A 26,950-nucleotide genomic window follows, 5' to 3' on the forward strand; every position below is an offset into this window, starting at 1 on the left:
ATTAAAAAACAGAGACATCACTCTGCTGACAAACACCTGGATAGTCAGAGCCATGTTTTTTTTCAGTAATCATGTACATTTGTTCGAGTTGGACCATAAAGAAGGCTGGGAGCCAAAGAATTGATGCTTTTGAACTGTGGTGCTGGAGAAGACTCTTCAGAGTCCCTTGGACAGCAAGGAGGTTAAACCAATTAATCCTAAAGGAAATTAACTCTGAATATTCATTGGAAGGCTGATGCTGATGATGAAGTTCCAATACTTGGTCACCTGATGTGAAGAGCTGACTCATGGAAAAGACCCTCATGCTAGAAAAGATTGAGGGCAGAAGGAGAAGGAGTGACAAAGGATGAGATGGTTGGATGACATCACCGATTCAATGGACATGAGTTTGAGCAAACTCCAGGAGATAATAAATGACAGGGAAGCAAAGTAAATGACAGAGGTTGCAAAGAGTCAGACACAACTGAGCAACTGAACAACAAATGTGCCAAAAATGTTTCTTTTTCTTCCATCTTCAATATTAAAATGGTTACACACACACAAAGGCTTAAAGTTTATATGATCTGAAGAGAAACTTTGATAAGTTTTTTGAAAATGCATGCTCTTATGACAGCTGTCACAGTACAATCTAACAAAAAAATTTTAAATTAAGTTAAAAGATAATTAAGCACAGAACAAACTTTTTGGTCAACCCCCAAAATGTTTTATTCCTTTCTCCCTAGTCTAAGTTACTCAAGAAAATGTTTGCAGTTCCCTTTGGAGAAGGACTAATTACTATTTTGTAACTACTTTCCATGACTGTGCAGAGGGTCCCAGCTTCCTCTATTCAGTGAGTTCTGTGCCTGAAAGCCATGTCAGGTTTGGAAATGAGCAAGGGATCATGACTTTTTACTGAGGCAGCTACCCTCAGCCTTGACTTCTTATAACACAAGCTAATGGACCTAGTTCGTTGCCCATATATTTTGCTCCTGCTGCTGCTGCTAAGTCGCGTCAGTCGTGTCCGACTCTGTGCGATCCCACAGATGGCAGCCCACCAGGCTCCCCCATCCCTGGGATTCTCCAGCCTAGAAACTGAAGTTGGTTGCCATTAGAGATACTATATTATACTAACCATCTTATTAATAACTCTTTGAGAATCATCTCTGCTCCTTTGCCTACTGCTGCTTCTAGTTTTGCAGTGGTTTGCTAACTGGCAAAGGGAAGAACAAGAGCCCATTCAGAACCATGAGGAGAAGGGGAAAGAGAAAACCTAAATATTCTCCTCCACTTTGTCTCCCATTCATGGTAGCATTCATTTCTCTTCTGTTCAGGGTTTCTGTTTTCCCTCACAGGAACCTTAGCCATCTTGTCACCCCAGGGATTTCTCACAATTTCTTTAATTCAATAGATCCTAACTGGGTTGGGATTTTGTGCTAATTTGCCATCTCATCAGGAACCAAATATGGCTTTTCTGGTGGGTCAGCTGGTTAAGAATTTGCCTACAATGTGGGAGACCTGGGTTCGATCCCTGGGTGGGGAAAGTCCCCAGGAGAAGAAAAGGGCTACCCACTCCAGTATTCTGGCCTGCAGAATTCCATGGACTGTATAGTCCATGGGGTCGCAAAGAGTTGGACATGACTAAGCAACTTTCACAGGAACCAGATAGAACCAGTGTTTGAATGTAGGCATTCTGACTCCAGAGACCATGCCTTTAGCCATAATGCTATACAGTTTTCTGAACTTTTTTTATTTCTTCTTACATATATTTTATTACTTTCCATGCATATGTTTTTGTATGAGCACAGCTTACACCTAGGATTTTGGACCATCCCCCCCCCCCCCCACTATTTTTATCTCTGAGACTCTTTAAAACATAATAAAAACTATTATCCCTTGATAGAGACCTACAAGGATTCCTTATTTTATTTTTTTGTTACCCTTCAGCACTTATAGATGATATCAATTTATTGATATACTCTTTTATAAATGATTTTTAATTTGCTTCATGTGCAAGTCTGCTCTTAGTTCAAATGGACTAAAAACTTCTGGCTTTCCTTTCTTTCTTTTATAATTGAATAGAAGGTGATAAATAACTGACATTGACTAAGATATAATATCACTGATATGACTTAGGGGCAAAAACTCACGTAGTTCAAAGATTCCAGTTTTACTCATGAATTCGAAGAATGCATCAAGAATTCTGCAGAGAGTTGTAACAATTGTTATGTCTTGTACAGGAAATGGCTGAAATTTCTGATGTTTCTTTATAAACTGTAGTCCATCTGTGACACTACTTTTAATCATGAATTCAAGACAATCCACTTCTGATTTATTCATAATTTTAGAATTTTTCAGAAGCCATGACTTAACATAAGGCTCCCATCCCAGATCAACAGGATTCTAATAACAGAAAGCACAAGGTAATTTAATGTAAATAAATAAAATTACAGTGTCCACCTACTTTCTTACTATCTCTTTATTTCACTACTGCCCCTGCCAAATAATGGTTTAGAAGCAGCATTCATTAAAGGGCAAGTGATCAAAAACACCTTAAAGAATTACTCTTCCTGATTTTAACCACAATCCTACACAACAACAAGCAACTGGAGGATTATGTATAGGGAGCTGTGTTGAGGCTATGCACATGTGGTAAGAGGAACTGCTTACCCAGAAAATCAGCAGTCTAATTTAGTGGTTACACTGAGCTAAGGAGATTAGAACATAGGGCTAATCATGGTTAATAATTTCATGTGTAAGGAACATTCATTCCTTGCTGTATCTTCTATTCCTTACCACTGCATTGGTAATGCATTTCATAAGTCATGAGAGTCATGGGGGCGCTTCCCAAGTGGCTCAGTGGGTAAAGAAACCGCTTGTCAAGGCAGGAGACACAGGAGACTCGGGTTCAATCCCTGGGCCAGGAAGATCTCCTGGAGAAGGGCATGGCAACCACTCCAGTATTCTTACCTGGAGAATCCCATGGACAGAGGAGCCTGGCAGGCTACAGTCCATAGGGTTGCACAGAGTCGGACATGACTGAAGCAACTGAGAATGCACGCAAGAGTCATAGAGTGGGCATGAAAAGCCTTCAGGGCAAACGTTCCTCGATTGGAAAAATAATCCCTATCAAGTAACTTAACCTATTGAAAGCACTACTTCCGCACGGTTGTGGAAAATACTGACATTCCAATTACTGAGTGGATCGACTCAGCATATTAGTAACAGTAGTAATATTAGCATTCATATTTACTTCTGGGTTAGGAGGGCTTGCTGCTGCTGCTGCTAAGTCGCTTCAGTTGTGTCCGACTCTGTGCGACCCCATAGACGGCAGCCTACCAGGGGACATAAAATTTCGTAACTACTAGGATAGCCCTGCTGAATCCGGAGGAAACAAACATAAAATGCTGCAGACAATGACTAAATAATAAATTTTCTTTGTTAAGAAATTTGTATTAGAAACGTACCATATAGACCATCGCACATCGGCTGACAATAGCAGGACTAGCTTGAGCTAGACTGTCCACTTCAAAGATCACTCTGATTTTACTAGTCAAAGGGATTCTCTCGCTGTTTGCTAAGCACAGCGTCCTAGTGTCATCTAGCATAGAATTTAGATTTTCTACCCAGAAGTTATCCACTGGACCATCTAAGACAATCCACTGCCAATCAAAGTCTGGAAAGAAAAATATTTGTAACGTAATTGAGAAAACCCTCACTCTCCTCCCCTTACATTCTTGCTAATTTTCTCTTTTAATTAAAAGTACTTTCTAATTAAGATAAAGAATGATGTCCTAGAAAAGCCTAGAATGAATGTGCTGAAATGAGTCTCATATAGATTAATTGTGAATATTCATAACACATACTTAGCAATACTTTAAACATTGTTTTGGTACTCTTAGTTTGCTGAATTGTATAATTAACCCTTAAAATTTGAATTAGAGAAAGATCCATGAATCTAGTTTTTCCATAACAATATGGTTTGTTTCCCCTTTCAACCCAGGAATATTTTTTGGATATGCTGCCTCTGGGAAATAAAAGGAAATAGGATGTCCTTTGAAGAAAGAATCAAGTAGACAGATGTTAAGAGTATTTCACTTGGGGAACTCATTTTCTTCACTTTGCACACTCTACACCCAGCACATTGCTACACAATATTAGAAAACCTATTGGTCAGGATACATGGATCATTATAGAGATTAAAAAAATAGTTAAACACCTGAAATACAAAAGCATCCCAGAAGAACAGGAGAGTAGAGCTGGGATCCAGACAGCCTGCCTTGGGCTGAAATAACTGCCTTGGGGAATGTCTCAAAACCCGATGAAAGAAATATTATGCTCAATCATTGTACTCTCCCACATTGAATACCAAAACTGATATACAAAATTCAGGAATCTTAAAAATGTAGAAACAATAGCAGAAATCTCTTTCAAAGTCAGGAACATAAATATGCTACTGGTGGATGTGTCGATATGACGTCCACCATGGAGTAGAGAAAGCCACGACTGGGGCTTCTGCAGTAGACTGCTGGCTCTTTTGGAGCAGGGATATTTTCATGTATACTCTCTGTCCCCCTGGCACATAGCAAACTGGCAGATAATGGGTGTACAATTCATTTTAGATGAATATGCTTGGGTTGTATGATTTGGCCTGGGAATGTTTAGATTGTCTGAAAATACTATTGAAGGTTGCCACTGCTACTTCTAACCTGATATTTATTCCTACCTTTAGTATCTACTTGGTTCTTGTGAGATATTAATGGTCATTTGTAAAATGAATGGGCTATGTAAGTGCTAGCATTTATATATATAATTATATAGGTACACTAATATATACAATATATACACAATATATACAAGTTTTAAATAAACACATGAGGAAAAAATAAATGGTACAAGGACAAAAATATCACTCATCAAAAATATTTTTAAAGATGTAAATAGAGCTCATGTTTGTTCAGTCTTTCTTCTATGTTAATAATCTTTGCTGAATTTATTAATAATACTTACTTTGACTTTCTGGAATTTTACTATCTTTCTCCATCTCCTTCTCAAAAATATGATAATCAGAATCTGCTGTATCAGAGAAATCAAGCTTGAAAACCTAAAATATGTAATCAATAATGTTTAAACTTTTATTTGATCATACTTTTGTACTCAAATGGTCTATATGTCAATACACTTTTTTGAGTAATAAAAATATAAGAGGTTTTGCAGCTGAAAGGCCAACATGTAACCAGCACAGTATAATGGAATTGAGTTATGACTACTGATCATTTTCTTTCAGAAAATTCTTTTATTTTAGTTGTTGTTTTCATAAATATAGTACATACTTTTATAATATTCAAGTACTACAGCAAAGCTCAGAGAATAAATAAAAAGTTCTCTGAACTGCCACCACCTATTAAAAAAAAAGATAGTTGACATTTTGGTGTATGTTTTTCTTAGACTTTCCTTCATGATGGAGTTTTTATATTTTAAGGGACATAAGAATTACCTGCAACGTTATTAAATTCTAACACCTCAACTTTGGAGATTCAGATTGAATTGGTTTGAGATGGAGCCCAAGATTTCCATTTTTAATATGCTCCCCAGGTGATTCAAATACAGGTTGTTATCACGTCAATCTCTGAAGAATTCTGATCTTCATTATCTGGGGGTGCGGCGGGTGTGGGTAATGCCCTGTTTACCTCCCCAGTGAGGCGGAGTATGATACCATCAGCTGACTGGCGCTGGCTTCCTTTACCACCCAGTGTAGAGGGAGAGAAGACCAAACTCTAGAGCCGTGCGAGGGGCACAGTAAGGCTTATGAAGAGAGAGACCAAACATTGGTGTGAGCACCATGTTTCAGTCAGGTCTTAAAGCAACAAACAATAGTCAGGTGCTTCTAATTCCCAAGTCTCATTGTGAAGAAGAAAAATAAGTCCAAAGCTATTTCCAATTATTTTTCCTGTTACAAAAGTCTGCAATTATCATACCTGTAGATAAGACATTGTGCTCTACTCCATTTTTTCCTCTCTAGATAGATTTTTTTAAATGTGAAATTGTGGGTCCAACATTATATATTTTAACCTTTAATAAATTCTACTAAATTTCAGTCGGACATGACTTAGTGACTAACAACAACAACTAAAATTCTTTCTGAAAGTTTGTGGCAATAATACTCCATCAATGTGATGAAAGAATGTTTGTTTCTTCACATTTTTGTTAACACTGAATGTTTTAGCTTTCAATATTCTTAAGTATTGATAATTCAATGAGAAAAAAATGTGTCTATCATTGTCATGCTTTTTATTCTTTTTTGTCTAATGCTTAGGCTGAACATCTTTACATATGTCTATTGGTAATTTTTATTTTTCTATCAATTTTATACTCATAGCCTTTCCTCATTTCCTTATTTAGTTGCCTAATCACTTCTTATTCATCTTTGAAGTTCTGTTTTTATATTAGGAATATTAGCTCATTGTTTATAATATATACTGTAAATATTTTCTTCCAGACTGGTTTGTTTTAATGTTGCTTGTTGCAATCACTGAAAAAATATTTGCTCATTTATATTTGCAGTCAAATGCTTTTATCTTTTTATTTATAATTTTTGGGTTCCAATATTAATTATTTCCTAACTCTGAAACTATGTCCCTCAATTTTATTATATTTTAATTATTTTACTTCATATTAATTAATTTAGATTAATTAATTCATCTGGAGTTTTATTTCTGTGTAGGGAGTGAAGTAAAAGTCTTTCTACTTTCACACAGTAAAATGGAATATTATATAGACAGTGGATTAAATAAAAAATGCTTTTCCTGCTGATTAGAATTATTACTTTAGCTTCATACTAAATTCCTATCTATGTTGAATATGCTTCTATTTATTTCCATTTCTCTATTAGTTCCATTTCTGTGTGAGTGCCTTACTATTTTTTTAATTTTTTCAGGACTTGAGTACAATCTTTTCTTTTTACTTCTTTACACCATACACAAAAACTAACTCAAAACAGACCAAAGATCTAAATATAAAAAAATTATAAAAATCTTAGAATAAAACAAGAGACAGTCTTTTGACTTTGAATCATGCAAAGTTTTCTTAAGATATGATACCAAAAGGACAAGTGATAAAAGAAAAAATAGATTGGATTTATAACAGTTAAAAACTTTTGTGTTTCAAATGATACCATCAAGAAACTAAAAAGACTCATAGAATGGGAAAAAAATTATTTGTTAATTGTATAAGGAATTTGATGGGGCTTTCCCAGTGTCTCAGCGGTAAAGAATCTGTCTGCAATGCAGGAGATCTGGGTTTGATCCCTGAGTTGGGAAGATCACCTGGAGGAGAACATGATAACTCACTCCAGTATTCTTGCCTGAGGATCTCATGGACAGAGAAGCCTGGCGGGCTACGATCTATAGGGTTGCAAAGAGTTGGACATGACTGAAGCAACTTAGCACACAAGCAAGGAATTTGATAAGGGACTTATATCCTGAAGATATTTTTAAAAATTCTTAAAACTCATTAATTAAAAGATAGATAACCAAACCAACAAGAAGATACAGTAATTGTAAATATATGCACCCAACATAGGAGCACCAACATACAGCAAATGATAACAAATATAAAGAGAGAAATTGGCAGTAATGCAATAGTTTGATACTCTACCTACATCAATGAACAGATCATTTGGACAGAAAATCAATAGGAAAATGTGTTTTGTGTGTGTGTCTAGTCACTCAGTCATGTCTGACTCTTTGCGACCCTTTGGACAGTAGCCCGCACGCTCCTCTGTCTGGGAATTTTGAATCAAGAACACTGGAGTGAGTTACTATTTTCCTCCTCCATGGGATTTTCCCAACCTAGGGATAGAATTGGTGTCTCCTGTGTCTCCTGCTTTGCAGGTGTATTTTTTACCAGCTGAGGCATCAAGGAAGCCCAACAGGAAAATATTGGCCTTAAGTGATACATTAGACCAATGGATTTAATAGATATATAGAGACTATTTCATCCCCAAACAGCAGAATTCACATTCTTTTCAAGTGCACATGAAACTTTATCCAAATAGATTACATTTAGGCCACAAAACAGATAACAATAAATTTAAGAAGATTTAAATAATACTTAGCATATTTTCTAACAACAATAGTGGGAAGGAGATGAATTATTCAATTGTGTCAGAACAATTTTACATTTGGGAAAAAATTAAGTTAAACACATACAACAAAATAAATTATATTAATATACAGATGAAAATTTTAAAAGGTTTATTATATGTTTGTTTTTAAGCAACCAGTGATATAACAATAAGTTTAGAATAGGGAAAGGTGTTACTGAAAAGTTAGGATGTACAAAAGAATATATTGTAAACTTATTTTCATTGATTGTCAAAAATAAGTATAGCACAGATGACAAATACATTTTTAATTCTTTTAAACATACCATTCTCATATCAATGTGAAAACAGCAATAATACAACAAATTTTATTTCCTTAGGACAAATTACTAGGAACAGATTTCTAAATCAAACAAAATGACAAGTTAAAACTATCAATATGTATTTCCAAAACTACCACCAGACATGTATGAATCTCTACTTCACAACCTTATAATTATGGAATATTAGTTCTCTGTTTCTAAAAAGCTTTTCCTAATCTGCTTTGTTTCAAATATTATCTTTTTTGTTATTACACTTTAGTATAGGGTAAATATGGAGAAGGAAATGGCAACCCACTCTAGTACTCTTGCCTGGAGAATTCCATGGATGGAGAAGCCTGGTAGGCTACAATCCATGGGGTCACAAAGCGCTGGACATGACTGAGTGACTTCACTTTCTTTCTTTCTACAGTTCCTTTTGGAGAAAGAAATGGCAACCCACTCCAGTGTTCTTGCCTGGAGAATCTCATGGACGGAGGGATCTGGTGGGCTGCAGTCTATGGGGTTGCAAAGAGTCGGATACGACTAAACAACTAACATACACACACTCACACACACATAGGGTAAACACAGTATATAGTAAATGAAATTCACTACTAACCTGTACTTATTACTAATGAGAATATAAACTTACAGGTTTTTTTTGCTATTCATATTTATTCTTTGGTGAATTTTGTACTAAGTAGTTTACACTTTTTACTGAAGCATTTTTGAATCTCATTAGTTTGGAAGTTATATTGGTGGTGCTGGGATCATTAGGTTATCCTCTACTTATGCTTAATCCACTGTGTTTTTCTTTAAAAGCAAGTATCTTTAACTTCATTTTATCATTTATTAATCATTTTAAAACATAATGGTACACATACACAATGGGAATGTAAATTGGTACAGTCACTATGGAGACCAGTATAGAGTTCCTTAGAAAACTAAAAATAAAACTGCCATATGACCCAGCAATCCCACTTGTGGGCATATACTTAGAGGAAACCATAATTCAAAGAGATATATGCACCCCAATGTTTATTGCAGCACTATTTCTAATAGCCAGGACATGGAAGCTATCTAAATGTCCATCAACAGAGGAACAGATAGAGAAAGATAATGGTGCATATATACAATGGAATATTACTCAGCCATAAAAAATACCATCTGCAGCAACATGGATGGACCTAGAGATTGCCATACTGAGTGAAGTTTAGTCAGAAAGAGAAAGACAAATATATGATATTGCTTACATGTGGAATCTAAAAAACAGAGTGCAAAATGAACTTATCTACAAAACAAAAATAAAGTTACAGATGTAGAGAACAAACTTATAGATACCAAGGAGGGAATGGATGGGTGGCATGAATTGGGAGACTGGAATTGATGTGTACAGACTACTGTGTATAAAGAGATAACTAATGAGAACTTAATGTATAATATAGCACAGGGAACTCTACTCGGTGCTCTGGGTGAGCTAAGTGGGAAGAAATCTAAAAACAAGGCAATATATTTATATGTATAACTGATTCACATTGCCGTACAGCAGAAACTAACACAACCCTGTAAAGCAACTATATTCCAATAAAAATTAATTAAGAAAACCCCAACAATCCACAAGGTATATTTTCTGTTTTTTAATAGCTCATTGCTTTTCCCTTTTTTAAACTGATCATAGTAATTTTAAATTTGAATCAGTTCTAATGAGATGGATAAAACTGGAGCCCATTATACAGAGTTAAGTAAGCCAGAAAGATAAAGACCAATACAGTATACTAAAGCATATATATGGAATTTAGAAAGATGGTAACGATAGCCCTATATGCAAAACAGAAAAAGAGACACAGATGTACAGAACAGACTTTTGGACTCTGTGGGAGAAGGCAAGGGTGGGATGTTTCGAGAGAACAGCATCGAAACATGTATATTTATCAAGGGTGAAACAGATCACCAGCCCAGGCTGGATGCATGAGACAAGTGCTCGGGGCTGGTGCACTGGGAAGACCCAGAGGGATCGGGTGGAGAGGGAGGTGGGAGGGGGGTTTGGGATGGGGAATACATGTAAATTCATGACTGATTCATGTCAATGTATGGCAAAAACCACTACAATATTATAAAGTAATTAGCCTCCAACTAATAAAAATAAATGGAAAAAAAATTATGCTAGTAAGTATCTAATGAAACCTTGATATCAAACATTAGATAAACAATGAAATAATCTATAATAGTGAAACAAAATAAACGTTCCATACTGAACTTACATTAGCGGAATCTGAGATTTTTGATTCGCTGTCTTTGTTTGAGTATTTTGTAGTGTTTAAATATACATAATTCCGAATTGTTGCTGATAATAATCCATCAGTCCATTCCATAGTATTAGGATCCAGATGTCCATATAGTTCACTGAGAGTGATACACTTTGGATTTAAAATACAAATATCTATTTTACCTCTTCTTCCTGAAATCTGAGAAAAATCCAGTGTGATTTTTAAAGACACTGACTATAGAACAATTGTCCAATTTTTTGTATCATTCCTACTAGAGGTTTTAAGAACGATCTTTCACTTATAGGATTCTTTATAAAGGTAGCACTTTGCAAGACATAGTAAAAATTGACTTATTAAAATTAGCCATTATATCAAAATAATTATTTTTTAAAATTACGAATACTACAAATGAGGCTTCCCTGGTAGCTCAGCTGGTGAAGAATCCACCTGCAATGCAGGAGACCCTGGTTTGATTCCTTGGTCAGGAAGTTCCGCTAGAGAAAGGATAGGCTACCCACTCCAGTTTTCTTGGGCTTCCCTGGTGGTTCAGATGGTAATGAATCTGCCTACAATGGGGGAGACCTGGGTTTGATCCCTGGGTTGGGAAGATCCCCTGGAGAAGGGATTTGCTACCCACTCCAGTATTCTGGCCTGGAGAATTCCATGGACAGAAGAGCCTGGCAGACTACAGTCCATGGAGCCGCACATATCTGGACACGAGTGAGCAACTTTCACAGACACACAAATGAATCCCTAGGAAAAGAATGGGGAAAAAAAAAACACCCATCATGCTTCTAAATGGACTTTGTAGATGTAATGAAGGGACATATCTGGAGATGGGAAAATTATCCTGATTATCCAAGTGAATTCAATCTAATTGCATGAGTTAAAATTGGAAGAGGAAAGCAAGGGAGCAAATCAGAAACAGGGCAGTACAGAAGGATCTAGAGGTCCGGACAGTGTGCTGAGATCTGAGAGAGGCCTCTAGAAGGTAAGGGCAGCTTCCCACTGACAGACAGCAAGGAAACGGGACCTACTTATTTATGCCAACACCTGAATGCACAGGAGAAAGAGTTCTTCCCTAGAGCCTCCAGAAAGGAACTCAGCCTGCTGACATCTGGATCATAACCCAGTGAGACCCATACTGGACTTCTGACTCCCAGAATCGGAAGATAATAAATGAGTGTAGTTTTAATCCATGTCATTGTAGTTATTAGTTATAGCACCAATAGAAAAATGAACATTTTCTATTTCATATATATATATAATGAAATATAAATATATATTCAGTATATATAATATATATACTACTATGTAAGTTTAGTCGCTCAGTCGTGTCCGACTCTTTGCGATCCCATGTATTGTAGACCAACAGGCTTCTCCATCCACAGGATTTTCCAGTCAAGAGTACTGGAGTGGGTTGCCATTTCCTTCTCCAGAGGATCTTTCCGACCCAGGGATCAAACCTGGGTCTCTCACATTATAGGCAGATACTTTACCGTCTGAGCCACCAGGGAAGTCCCATATATTATATAAATATACTCAGCCATAAAAAGAATAAAATAACATCATTTGCAGCAACAGAGATGGACCTAGAGATTGTCATATTAAGTTAAGGAAGTCAGAGAAAGACAAATGATATCATATGATATTGTTTATATATGGAATCCTAAAACATGATACAAATGAACTTATTTACAAAACAGAAATAGACTCATAGATAAAGAAAACAAACTTATGGTTCCCAACTAGGAAGGGGGGGCTGGGATAAGGACTTTGGGATTAAAATATACACACTGCTATATATAAAGGGCTTCCTGGTGGTTCAGGCTGTAAAGAATCTGCCTGTGATGCAGGCAATCCCTGGGTCGGGAAGATTCTCTGCGGAAGGGAATGGCCACCCACTCCAATATTCTTGCTTGGAAAATCTCATGAACAGAGGAGCCTGGTGGGCTACAGTCCATGGGGTGGCAAAGAGTTGGACATGACTAAGTGATTAACACTTTCATTGTATATAAAATAACCAACAAGGACTTACTATATAACACAGAGAAATAAGTATCTTGTAATAACCTATAGTGGAAGAGAATGTAAAAAAGAATACATATATATATACACATACACACACACACATATATATAACTGAATCACTGCTGTACACCTGTAACTAACCTGCAACTGACAGAACTGTAAATTAATTATATTTCAATTAAAAAAACTTTCCATTAAAAAAAAATCCCATTATGCCTCATCCAGGAACACACTCAATATTTGAGCTAGGATGTGTTTTGTCTGGAGTCAGAGTTGCTTATAGAAGTCAGGAAGAGTAAGATATAGTTTTGAGCTTCAGGTCATAATTGGTACTCAGACTTTATTTACAACATTCTAATTTCCCTGATGCTGGGAAAGATTGAAGGCAAAAAGAGAAGGAGAAGGCAGATGATGAGATAGTTACATAGCAGCACTGAATCAATGGACATGAATCTGAGCAAACGCCAGGAGACAGTGAAGGACAGAGAAGCCTGGTGTGCTGCAGTTCATGGGGTTGCAAAACGGCGGACACGACTTAGTGACTGAACACACACATACACAGCCTGTCTGGTGGCTACTGGAATAACAGATGACTGTGTCACTATTATGCATTTCAGGCAGGAAGAGTGGCAGGAATTTCTTGCGAAAACTGCAAGAAGGCTACAGACCCACAGAAGCCTAAAATAAGAAATTTTGGATCAAGACATACAACAGACCTTCTAAGGCTCTAGGGAGAAGCTAAGGTAAGAATGTTTGAGATTAAAACATTCAAAAGCAGCTGCATGTACAAGGGAATTGTTAAAGTCAGATGCAGGCCCAGTAGAGATGCAGCCACATGGGGAGGGGGAAAAAAAAAACAGTGAAAAGACTTATATTTTCATCTCAGGCTGATCCTTTGGCTCAGTGAAGAACTATCCTAGCAGACAGCAAGTCTGTAAAGCCTGAGAAATGTGGCTCTTTTTATGAACACTCAGTTTTCAACAGTAAAAAAAAAAAAAAAAAAAAAAAATCACAAGGAATACAAAGAAACATGAAAACCTGTTCATCCAAAGTAATAAACTAAACAGAAAACATCCCTGAGGAAACTCAGATATTGAACATAATAAAAAAAGATTTTAACTGTAGAAAATATACTCAAAGAGATGAAGAAAATCATAGCCAAAAACTAAAGGAAATGAGTAAAATGACATGAGAAAAAGTGGGGAATATAAGTAAACAGAAATTATAAAAAGGAACCAAATAGAAATTACTGAGCTGAAAATACAGTAGCTGAAATAAAAAATTTCAGCAGAGGTAATCAGTTAATTTGAGCAGCCAGGAAAAAGAATCAGAAAATTTGAAAATAGGACTATTGAAATTACCTTGTTTGAGATCATAAAACAACTCTCAATACATTTTAGAATATTGAAATCAATATTCTAAATATTCTTCTCCAACTTCAAATGAATAAAAACAGAAATCAATAACAAAAGTTGGAAAATTTTCCAATACATAGAAATTTTAAAATATACTCCTAAACAACCAACGAGACAAAGAAGAAATGGAATTGAGATGAATGAAAATAAAAACACAACATACCAACACTTCTGGAATACAGTGAAATTAATGCAAAGAAGAAAAAGTACAGCTATAAACACCCACAGTAAAAGAGAAAAAAAGACCTCAAATCAACAGTATAATTTAAACTGTAAGGAACTAGGAAAAGAAGAGCATGGTGAATTCAAGACCAGCAAGAAGAAGGAAATAATGATCAGAGAATAGATAAACAGAGAATAGAAAAACAATAGAAAGAACCAATATGACCAAAAGCTGGTTGCTTGAAAAGATCAATGCAATGGACAAACTTTTAACTAGACTGCAAATAGAAAACAAATAACAGAAATAAAAGCATGGACATTACTACTGCTGTGCAGATTTAAAGGATTATAAGAAAACATTATGAACAATTGTGTGCCAACAAATTATATAATCTAGATGAAACAGGCAAATTCCTAGAAACACAGACAACGACCAAAACCTGACTCAAGAAGAAATAGAAAATCTCAACAGCTCTATAACCAGTAAAGAGATGAATCAGTAACCAAAAACCTCCTAAAAAGTAAAGTCCAAACCTAGATATTAGATGAGCTTGATGAAACATTTAAAGAAGTATTAACATCAAAGCAAAAAATAAAAAGGAGGGAACAGGCTTTAACAGAGTCTATGAGGCCCCCTACGTACCCTGATTCCAAGTCCAGACAAAGATACCACAAGAAGAGAAAACTACAGACCAGTATATGTATATAAAGCATTGGCAAACTGAACTCAACCAAATATCCATCAAGGGATGAACAGATAAACAAACTGCAATGAATGTATAAACAAATATTCCACATAATCTAATATTACTCAGCCATAAAGTAGAATGAAGTACCGATACATGCTACATCTTGGATGAACCTCAAAATCATACGTGAAAGCACCCAGACATAAGAGGTCTCATATTTCATGATGTCTTTTATATGAAATAATATGAATAATCAGATGAAGCAGGGCAACGGCTAATAGTGCTTTGCCAAGAGAATGCACTGGTCATAGCAAACGCCCTCTTCCAATAACATAAGAGAAGACTCTACACATGGACATCACCAGATGGTCAACATTGAAATCAGATTGATTATATTCTTTTCGGCCAAAGATGGAGAAGCTCTATACAGTCAGTAAAAACAAGACCAGGAGCTGACTGTGGCTCAGATCATGAAATCCTTATTGTCAAATTCAGACTTAAATTGAAGAAAGTGGGGAAAACCACTAGACCATTCAGGTATGACCTAAATCAAATCCCTTATGATTATGCAGTAGAAGTGAGAAATAGATTTAAGGGACTAGATCTGATAGACAGGGTGCCTGATGAACTATGGACGGAGGTTCATGACATTGTACAGGAGACAGGGATCAAGACCATCCTCAAGAAAAAGACCATCCTCAAAAAATGGATGTCTGAGGAGGTCTTACAAATAGTGGTGAAAAGAAGAGAAGCAAAAAGCAAAGGAGAAAAGGAAAGATTTACCCATTTGAAGGCAGAGTTTCAAAGAATAGCAAGGAGAGGTAAGAAAGCCTTCCTTAGTGATTAGTGTGAAGAAATAGAGGAAAACAATTGAATGGGAAAGACTAGAGATCTCTTCAAGAAAATAAGAGATACCAAGGGAACATTTCATGCAAAAATGGGCACAATAAAGGACAGAAATGGGATGGACCTAACAGAAGCAGAAGATATTAAGAAGAGGTGGCAAGAATACACAGAAGAACTGTACAAAAAAATCTTCATGTCCCAGGTGTTCACAATGGTGTGATCACTCACCTAGATCCAGACATCTGGGAATGTGAAGTCAAGTGGGCCTTAGGAAACATCACTACGAACAAAGCTAGTGGAGGTGATGGAATTCCAGTTGAGCTATTTCAAATGCTGAAAGATGATGCTGTGAAAGTGCTGCACTCAATATGCCAGCAAATTTGGAAAACTCAGCAGTGGCCACAGGACTGGAGAAGGTCAGTTTGCATTCCAATCCCAAAGAGAGGCGATGAAAAAGAATGCTTAGACTACCACACAATTGCACTCATCTCACACGCTAGTAAAGTAATGCTCAAAATTCTCCAAGCCAGGCTTCAGCAATACATGAACCGTGAACTTCCAGATGTTCAAGCTGGTTTTAGAAAAGGCAGAGGAACCAGAGATCAAATTGCCAACATCCGATGGATCATTGAAAAAGCAAAAGAGTTCCAGAAAAACATCTACTTCTGCTTTATTGACTATGCCAAAGCCCTTGACTGTGGATCACAATAAACTGTGGAAAATTCTGAAAGAGATGGGAATACCAGAGCACCTGACCTGCCTCTTGAGAAATCTGTATGCAGGTCAGGGAGCAACAGTTAGAACTGGATGTGGAACAGCGACTGGTTCCAAACTGGGAAAGGAGGACATCAAGGCTGTATATTGTCACCCAGCATATTTAACTTATATGCAGAGTATATCATGCAAAATGCTGGGCTGGATGAAGCACAAGCTAGAATCAAGATTGTAGGGAGAAAAAGCAATAACTACAGATATGCAGATGACACCAACCTTATGGCAGAAAGTGAAGAAGAACTAAAGAGCCTCTGATGAAAATGAAAGAGGACAGTGAAAAAGTTGACCTACAACTCAACATTCAGAAAACCAAGATCATGGCATCTGGTCCTATCATTTCATGGCAAATAGATGGGGAAACAGTGGAAACAGTGGCAGACTTTATTTTTGAGGGGCTCCAAAATCACTGCAGATGGTGAATGCAGCCATGAAATTAAAAGACGCTCACTCCTTGGAAGAAAAGTTATGACCAACCTAGACAGTATATTAAAAAGCAGAGACATTACTTTGCCAACAAAAGTCTGTCTAGTCAAGGCTATGGTTTTTCCAGTAGTCATGTATGGATGTCAGAGTTGGACTATAAAGAAAGCTGAGTGCCAAAGAATTGATGCTTTTGAACTATGGTGTTGGAGAAGATCCTTGAGAGTCCCTTGGACAGTAAGGATATCCAACCAGTCCATCCTGAAAGAAATCAGTCCTGAATATTCATTGGAAGAACTGATGATGAAGCTGAAGCTCCAATATTTTGGCCATCTGATGCGAGGAACTGACTTATTTGAAAAAAACCCTGATGCTGGGGAAATATTGAAGGCAGGAGGAGAAGGTTGGATGGCATCACTGACTCAATGGACATGCGTTTGAGTAAACTCTACGAGTTGGTGCTGGACAGGGAGGCCCCGTGTGTTGCAGTCCATGAGGTCGCAAAGAGTCGGACATGACTGAACAATTGAACTGAACTAAACTGAATCTGAATACACAAATCCATACAGACAGAAAGTCAACCAGTGGTTTCCAGAGAATGGAGAGAAAAGGTAATGGGGAGTGATTTCTTAATTGGTAGAGGGTGTTCTTCTGGGAAATTTGAAACCAGAGTGAGGTGGTAATTGCAGTGTTGTGAATGCACTAAATGATATTGAAATTGTACATGTTAAAATGGTTAATTACATGATATATGAAATTCACTTGAATTTTACTTTGCAGTGCATGATGAATTTACACCCACCACAGAACAATCCAACTTGAGGTAGACATTTTTTAAAGGATGTGTTTGTGGGCTCAGTTGTTCAGTTTTGTTCGACTTCTTCTGACTCCATGGACTGTAGCCCACCAGGCTCCTCTATCCATGGAATTCTCCGGGCAAGAATACTAGAGTGGGTTGCCATGCCTTTCTCCAGGGGATCTTCCTGACCCAGGGATCGAACCCAGGTCTCCTGCATTGCAGGCGATTCTTTACCATCTGGGCCACAATGATACAAACATACAGAAGGGCATCTAGTACAAGCATTATAGATGTTTCCTATGTTGAAGAGGGAAAAGAGTGAAGATAAGGAAATAAAGTAAACTAAACTGAACTAAAATACATAAAGAAAAGGTCCTGAACAGATCAATTAGTTAAAGTTTTGAATCTAGGAGGAAGATCAAAACAATTCCATTACCTAAGATCTTGCCATTAGTCTAAATATTTTTATTATATTTTAAAACCCTCATATATAAAATGGAGAAGGAAATGGCAACCCACTCCAGTATTCTTGTCTAGAGAATCCTGTGGACAGAGGAGCCTGGTGAGCTGCTGTCCATGGGGTCGCACAGAATCGGACACGACTGAAGCGACTTAGCATGCATACATGCACTGGAGAAGGAAATGGCAACTCACACCAGTATTCTTGCCTGGAGAATCCCAGGGACAGAGGAGCCTGGTGGGCTGCTGTCTATGGGGTCACAGAGAGTCAGACACGACTGAAGGGACCTTGCAGCAGCAGCAGCATATATACAATGTTAAACATGAAAGAATCATTAAATAAATTAAATTACAGTATAGTCATACACAGTGCTTCCCTGGTGGCTCAGATAGTAAAGAATCCACTTGCAATGCAGGAGGGACTCAGGTTTGGAAACCTACGACAAAATTAGTGCATGCGTGTGTGCTAAGTCGCTTCAGTCGTGTCCAAATCTTTGCGACACTATGGACTCTAGCCCTCCAGACTCCTTTGTCCAGGGAATTCTCCAGACAAGAATACTGAAGTGGGTTGCATGCCTTTCTCCAACCCAGGTATTGAACCCATATCTCTTAAAACTCCTGCATTGACAGGCAGGTTCTTTACCACTAGCACCAACTGGGAAGTCCGATGACAAACCCAGACAGCATATTAAAAACCAAAGACATTAGTTTGCCAACAAAGGTCCATACAGTCAAAGCTATTGTTTCTCCAGCAGTCATGTACGGATGTCAGAGTTGGACCATAAAGAAGGTTGAGTGCTGAAAAACTGATGCTTTCGAAATGTGGTGTTGCAGAAGACTCTTGTGAGTTCCTTAGACTGCAAGGAGATCAAACCAGTCATTCCAAAAGGAAATTGATCCTAAATATTCATTGGAAGGACTGATGCTGAAGCTGAAGCTCCAAAACTTTGGCTACCTAATGGGAACAGCCAACGCACTGGAAAAAATCCTGATGATGGAAAAGACTGAAGGCAAAAGGAGAAGAGGGTGGCAGAGGATGAGATGGCTATATAGCATCACCGACTCAATCAACATGAGTTTGCACAAACTCCAGAAGACAGTGAAGGTCAGGAAAGCTTGCCGTGCTGCAGTCCATGGGGTTGCAAGAAGTCAGACACTACTTAGGACAAAAAAACAACAAATAGTCATATGTGGGCTTCCCAGTGGCACTAGTGGTAAAGAACCAGCCTGCCAATGCAGGAATATAAGAGATGTGCATTTGAATCCTGGGTTAGGAAGATCCCCTGGAGGAGGGCATGGCAACCCACTCCAGTATTCTTGCCTGGAAAATAACATGGACAGAGGAGCCTGGTGGCCTACGGTCCATAGAGTCACAAAAGAGTTGGACATAACTGAAGTGATTTAGCAGACATGCACACACATAGTCATATATACAGAATATACTTATTGGAATGGTGTTGTGAGATATTTTTAATGACAGAGGGTTAATTCTCAGCATATAACATTAGGTGAAAAAGCCAACATTAGAAAATTTGAAATCATTTATACATAGTACAATCTCAATTATCTACAAATATATTTAGTTTAAAAAATAATGAAGAGAAATACAACAAAGTGTTTGCAGTTGTTATAAATTCCTCACAATGGTGCATATTTCTTTTGCAATATAAAAATACTTTTAATAAGACAAATTTTTGTCCACTGAGTTGTAAGGACTGAATGAGATAATTCAAGTAAAGGTGTTTTCACCAGTATTTGGCACATATTTAGTACTGCATAAATATTATTTATTTTTATTATTGATGTGATAATTTATCTATTACTAATTATAATAATTGCTTAAGAATTAAGAGTTACTGATAACAGATAAAGAATTGTGAGCTGCCACATGAATGATTTTGAAGCAGGATATCGCACACTAAAAGAATCCACATAATTGAGAATCTGAGTTTCTTAGACTTTTGGACTATATTACCAACAATGAATCTTTAAGTAAGATAATTAAAATACACACTATTTATTGGAGTCTACTTTTATATTGAATAAAAATATGTCTTAAAAAAGTAGGAGTTATTCTAGGTATCTAAGGATGATTCAACATTAGTAAGTCTATCAAGATAAGTTATAAATTAACCAGATAAAATATTAAAAACACATGCTGAGAAATCATTTCATAAATTCTAGGAGTCAAAAACTGAAATGTAATGACACTAAAAGATAATTTTCAATGTGTGATAGAGAATACTCATCATAGACTGAGAGCCAAATTATATTAAATACTGACATAACAACTGTATTTTAGATAACGTAAGGAACAAAGTATTACAGTTAACATTATCTTGGAGAGTTAATCAATGCAATAAGATAAAAATATATAAATATTAGAAAAGAGAAAAAATTATAGTCATTTGAAGGTATTTCAAAGCAACTAGAGGAATAACAAGTGAAACCAAAAGTTAGTAAAAGGAAATAAATCATAAAATCAGCCTGAAATAAATGAAATAGAAATAAAATGTGATATACCACATTAAACTGAAGAATGAAGATAATTCAATAGATTACCTAAAAAAATACTTAAAACTATTAGTCAATTAGGTAAAACGACTAAATACAACATATATATTTTATAATTTTATTTTACACTAGCATCTATCAGTTTGAGATTCAAATGAAAAAAATCTTGTTCACTACAATGATTCCTAACTACAAAATACCTAGCAAGAAATTTGACAAGTAAAAAAACATACTTCTGTAAAGAGAACAAAAAATGTTACTGGAGTATAAAATAAGACCTGAACAAAAAGAGAAATATTTTATTTAGTAGAATATTTACCTGTGAAATAGAGTCCCTTTCCTCAGTCAATAGGAATTCTTCAACTGGTAATAGTGTTAATGCTCTTTCTAAAATTCTTCTGACTGTTGTTTTTCCCCCACCTGTTGGACCCACTAACATCACACCAACACAAGCCTAAAACAGAATTGCAGATTTATGGTTTAATTTTAGTTTACTGATTATTCAACAAAGCTGAAACCTGAAAGTTCTTATTTACACATACATCTCTGACTGTATCCATGGACCATTCATTCAAATTATTTTTCAATCAGTTGTAATCTGGGTTCTGTTTTATTGACTAGGCAAATATTAAAGTCTCCACAAGTCTCCCAATTTTAAAATTCAAATAATGATTTTCATTCTTGATATTTAGTAGTTTATTTCACTTTTTAATTCTCATTTACTCCTGTGTCTTTCTCTGTGATTGGCTTCTGTAATAAGATTTATCTGGGCTTCCTGTTCTCTATTTTTTCTCTTTTGAGTTCTGATTGTCCTTTCCATGTTAGTCTTCCTTAATTCATCCTTGTCTCTCTCTCCCCCACATTGTCCCTATCCAATTTCATCCATTTGAGTATCTTTAACCATCATCTGAATGCTAATGACTCCTTTAAAAATTGTACATTTTTCTCAGTCTTTGATTCTAAATGCCAGAGTGAAATTTCAATGTGCTACTAAATACTTCCATCTGGATGTCACACATCATTTTCAAAGTCAACATAATCTAATCTGTATCTTTTTTCCCCTACATTTGTTCGTTCTCTTATTTCCTTAATCTAGTCAATAAAACCACTAGGTACCAACTGTCTGGGCTTCCCTGGTAGCTCAGCTGGTAAAGAATCCACCTGCAATGCAGGAGACCCGAGTTCGATTCCTAGGTCAGGAAGAAGGGATAGGCTACCCACTCCAGTACTCTTGTGCTTCCCTGGTGGTTCAGACGGTAAAGAATCCGCCTGCAATGCAAAAGACCTGGGTTCGATCCCTGGGTTGGGAAGATCCCTTGGAGGATGGCATGGCAACCCACTCCAATATTTTTGCCTGGAGAATCCCCATGGACAGAGGAGCCTGGTGGGCTACAGTCCATGAAGTTGTAAAGAGTCGGACATGACTAAGTGACTAAGTACAGCATAGCACCAACTGTCTAAAGTAGAATACTTGCCTTTTTCATTCTCTTATCTCTTTGAAAACTTTTGCATGATATCATCTTTTCTTTATCCCAACCATAATATCCTGCCTTACCTTGGTGTTGTGAACTGAATTTTCATATCCTCATAACATTCAAATACTGAAGCCCTAACACCCAGTGCAGTAGTATTGGAGGTGGGGGTCTTTGGTAGGTAAGCAAGTTTAGATGAGGTCGTGAGGGTGGACTGCATGTTGGAATGGTGTCTTTACAAGAAAAGGAAGAGAGACGAGAGTTTGCTCTCCTTCTACTTTGTGAGGACAGTGTGAGAAGTGTCTTGCAGCTCACCATCTGCAGGTAGAAGGTTCTCACCAGAAATAAAACCTGCCAGCACTTTGATCTTGAATTTCCCAGTCTCCAGAACTGTGAGAAATAAGTCTGTTGTATAAGCTACTCAATCTACTGTGTTTTGTTAGAGCAGTCCAAATGGACTGAGTGGGTCAGATGCTAAACATCAGAGTAGGCCCCTCATCATCTTCTTTGGACTATTGCAAGAACATTGAAGAAATAACTATTTTTAACAATGTCTCACATGTATTATATTAAAATTTAAATATGGATAAAGTTAAAACATCTTTTTACTTCCATTTCAACCTCTATAGCTTCATGAAGGCTTTGTGATTCTCTGGTCTGATAGTCCCATTCTATAACTGGCAAGGTGATAAAGGTCCATAAAACCTTGCTTGTCAGATGGAAATTATATATTCAGGACTGCAGCTAGCCTGGCCCTAGGGCATCATGGCTTTATATGAAAGAATGGCACCTATTTCTCTGGGAGCAATTTTATACCTCACTTAAACTCCTAAAGCAAAGCTGATGGCTCCATTGACCCTTGATTCACAAAGATTTCCACAAACGCCTTGGTCTGGTTTACTAATGGTTCAACTAAGCTGAAACCTGAAGTCTCTTGATGTCCAACCTCAGGGTCAGCTATGGAGAATCAACGAAGTCTTGTTTATTCTGATCCCTGGGAAGAACTCCAATTCTTGGGATTTTGTTGATGGTATTTGGTGTGCCACTTGGAAAACTACAGAACCAGAAGATTAATGATAATCCCATGGGGCTTTGTACTGTGGAGACAAATGGTAGCTGTTGATCAAACTACCTGTCATTCAAGGGCCCATGGTGAGGACTCATTCTGATGAGATTACTCAGAATTAGAATTAAGCTTCTGATCAATTTCTCTTCCCAGGTTGCCACGACAGCTTTCTGGATGGAACATCACACTGGACGTTGTAACATGTCCACCATCACAGATTGCAGAAAATAAAGAACTGTGTGTTTCTGGTGCAGATGCTACCACTGAACTTCAGACTGGTGACTCCTACCAAAAGTTGGCACAGTTGTCTCAGTGAGAGAAGCCACACTGCATAGGGCATGAATGATCCCCACTTACACCTGGCAGATTCTACATCAGATCTCTGATCCCCTCTATTGGGTCTACTGGTGGTGCTTCAGTGATATTAACACTATTCAAGCTATGGCCCTGATATTTCAATCCGACTGACTAACTCTAGGTCCACCATCACATCTGTTGAAACTAATCTGTGTCATGTGTTTGAATATCTGGACCACTTGCAACGTGACAACAATGGTGTCAAACTTTTAATGCAAGAGTCACTCAAAAATGAGCTGATTGTCAAAGAATTTTATGGACCTTCTACACTTCCTACCATCCACAGGCATCTGGTATTATTGAGCACTGGAATAGCCTTTCAAAAACTGACTCAGAAAGATTTCTGACTCTATCTCCCTTCCCTTCTTTTTGTCCAAACACTTTACCAAGAAAATTTGGCCACTGAATGTGAGTTTCCCCAGAAAGAGATTATTTCTTTTCATTTGCTTCCTGAGTAATTATCAGCATGAAACAGATAAGAGATTACATAGAACTATTTTATAAATTTGGAATTAAGTTCTGACGACCATTCCTGTACTTCTTATGTAAAAGCCAACCATTAACTTGCCTCCCTCCCTAAACCAATGCAAACTGCACCTCAGAAGAGATTATACGGCCTCTGAGTGTCAATTTTTCACAAATTTACATTTCTTTGCCTAAAAGGTAAAAGAGCATTCTGTTCTGGTCACTTTCTGAGGTCTTCATTGTTTTGTGAAGACTCTCATGTACATATAAAAATTCAATAAAATGTGTATGTTCTCCTGTTTACCTGTTTTTGTCAGTTTAATTTTCAGGCCCAGTCAGAGACTCTAAGTGGTGCCAACAAATATAAAGCCTTGTTATAAAGACTGTATGGTGTTGCCATAAAGAAATACAGGACAAATAATAAAGTATAGAAGAAATCTATCCTTTTATATGTGAAAACTTCCTATATGATAGAAATAATACATCAGTAAAGAAGTCTTAGGAACACTGGTTATCCATTCAGAGAAAGGGCTTCCCTGGTGGCTCAAATGGTAAAATATCTGCCTGTAAAGCAGGATATCTGGGTTCGATCCCTGGGTCAGGTTTGATCCCTGGCTTGGGAAGATTCCCTGGAGAAGGAAATGGCAACCCACTCCAGTATTCTTGCCTGGAGAATTCCATGGACAGAGGAGCCTGGCGGGCTACAGTACATGGGGTCACAAAGAATCAGACTGGAACTTACTCTTTTCACCTTCACACAGGGAAAACTAAATTCCTACTTGATATTTTAATGAAAAATAAACCACAGACAACTTAAACGTGAGAAATGCAAGTATCTAAAAATTTCAGAAAAATTACTGACAAAACCTTGATGAGACAGGATAGAAAAGATTTGTAAAAATAGGACACAAAACACAAGCCATAAAAGAAGATCAATAGAGATTACTGCATTAACAAAGTCTCCTGTACAATTGTATACCATGAATATTTCTAAATAGTGTGAAATGAAAATACCTGCTGCCATATCAACAAGCAAGAAATGTCATAGCCATCAGTGATTTCTGGCCTTCAAATGTGAATGATGGCTCCCCAAAATTGTGATCCAGTGGATGTTGTAACCCCACCCCTGCCCCCCCAGCCCCCCACCCCCCATAATGACTGCTGAGGAGCTTGGAAAATGCAAGAAGCAGCCATCTGCCACTCTTCAAGGTGGACAAGGAGACAAGCCCAGAGGCTTGCATCTTCCCATATACAGAATGCTAAATCCCTTAACTTGATACCTGATCTTTGATATTCACATTGCTTGCTCCCTTTGTTGCAAACTTGTATATAGCCTGACATCCCCTCCTGCCTCCTTGGACAGAAATGGTATGGCCTAACAGAAGCAAGAGATATTAAGAAGAGATGGCAAGAATACACAGAAGAACTATACCAAAAAGATCTTAATGACCCAGATAACCATGATGATGTTATCATTCACCTAGCCAGACATAATGGTATCCGAAGTCAAGTGGGCCTTAGGAAGCATCACTATAAACAAAGCTAGGGGAGGTGATGGAATTCCAGTTGAGCTATTTCAAATCCTAAAAGACAATGCTGTCAAAGTGCTGCACTCAATATGCCAGCAAATTTGGAAAACTCAGCAGTGGCTACAGGACTGGAAAAGGTCAGTTTTCATTCCAATCCCAAAGAAAGGCAATGCCAAAGAATGTTCAAACTATCACACAATTGTATTCATCTCACATGCTAGCAAAGTAACGCTCAGAGTTCTTCAAGGTAGGCTTCAGTGGTATGTGAACCGAGAACTTCTAAATGTTCAAGCTGGATTTAGAAAAGGCAGAGGAAAGAGAGATCAAATTGCCAATATCCATTGGATCATTGAAAAAGCAAGGGAGTTTCAGAAAGACATCTACTTATGCTTCATTGACTATGCCAAAGCCTTTGACTGTGTAGATCACAAGAAACTATAGAAAATTCTTCAAGAGATGGGAATACCAGACCACCTTACTTGTCTCCTGAGAAACCTGTATGCAGGTCAAGAAGGAACAGTTAGAACCAGACATAGAACAACAGACTGGTTCCAAATTGGAAAAGGAATACATCAAGGCTATATATTGTAACCCTGTTTATTTAATTTGTATGCAGAGTACATAATGCCAAATGCCCAGCTGGATGAAGTACAAGCTGGAATCAAGATTTCTGGGAGAAATATCAATAACCTCAGATATGCAGATGACACCACCCTTATGGCAGAAAGCAAAGAGGATCTAAAGAGCCTCTTGATAGAACTGAAAGAGAAGAGTGAAAAAGCTGGCTTAAAACTCAACATTCAAGAAACTAAGAGCATGACATCCTATCCTATCACTTCATGGCAAATGATGGGGAAACAATGGAAACAGAGACAGGCTTTATTTTTCTGGGCTCCAAAATCACTGCATGAAATTTTACTGCCATGAAATTAAAAGACGCTTACTCCTTGGAAGGAAAGTTATGACCAACCTAGACAGCATATTAAAAAGCAGAGACATTATTTTGTCAACAAAGGTCTGTCTAGTCAAGGCTATGGTTTTTCTAGTAGTCATGTATGGATGTGAGAGTTGGACTATAAAGAAAGTTGAGCGCAGAAGAATTGATGCTTTTGAACTGTGGTGTTGGAGAAGACTCTTGAGAGTCCCTTGGACTGCAAGGAGATCCAACCAGTCCATCCTAAAAGAAATCAGTCCTGCATGTTCATTGGAAGGACTGCTGTTGAAGCTGAAGCTCCAATATTATGGCCACCTGATGCGAAGAGCTGACTCATTTGAAAAGACCCTGACATTGGGAAAGACTGAA

General features: G+C 37.3%; 1 protein-coding gene across 1 annotated transcript in view; it reads right to left on the reverse strand.

Annotated features, from left to right (window-relative positions):
* Nucleotides 1-26,950, reverse strand: part of DNAH14 (dynein axonemal heavy chain 14) — a 400,834-nt gene that overhangs the window by 156,418 nt on the left and 217,466 nt on the right. The window contains exons 37-41 of the mRNA XM_070474451.1: nucleotides 21,078-21,212; nucleotides 10,644-10,847; nucleotides 4,987-5,080; nucleotides 3,444-3,652; nucleotides 2,127-2,379 (exon numbers count right to left, since the gene is read on the reverse strand). Of these exons, the coding sequence (XP_070330552.1) occupies nucleotides 2,127-2,379; nucleotides 3,444-3,652; nucleotides 4,987-5,080; nucleotides 10,644-10,847; nucleotides 21,078-21,212 (895 nt within the window). The remainder of the gene's footprint in view (nucleotides 1-2,126; nucleotides 2,380-3,443; nucleotides 3,653-4,986; nucleotides 5,081-10,643; nucleotides 10,848-21,077; nucleotides 21,213-26,950) is intronic.

This window comes from Odocoileus virginianus, chromosome 11 (genome assembly GCF_023699985.2).
Source record: "Odocoileus virginianus isolate 20LAN1187 ecotype Illinois chromosome 11, Ovbor_1.2, whole genome shotgun sequence".
NCBI classification, from domain to species: domain Eukaryota; kingdom Metazoa; phylum Chordata; class Mammalia; order Artiodactyla; family Cervidae; genus Odocoileus; species Odocoileus virginianus.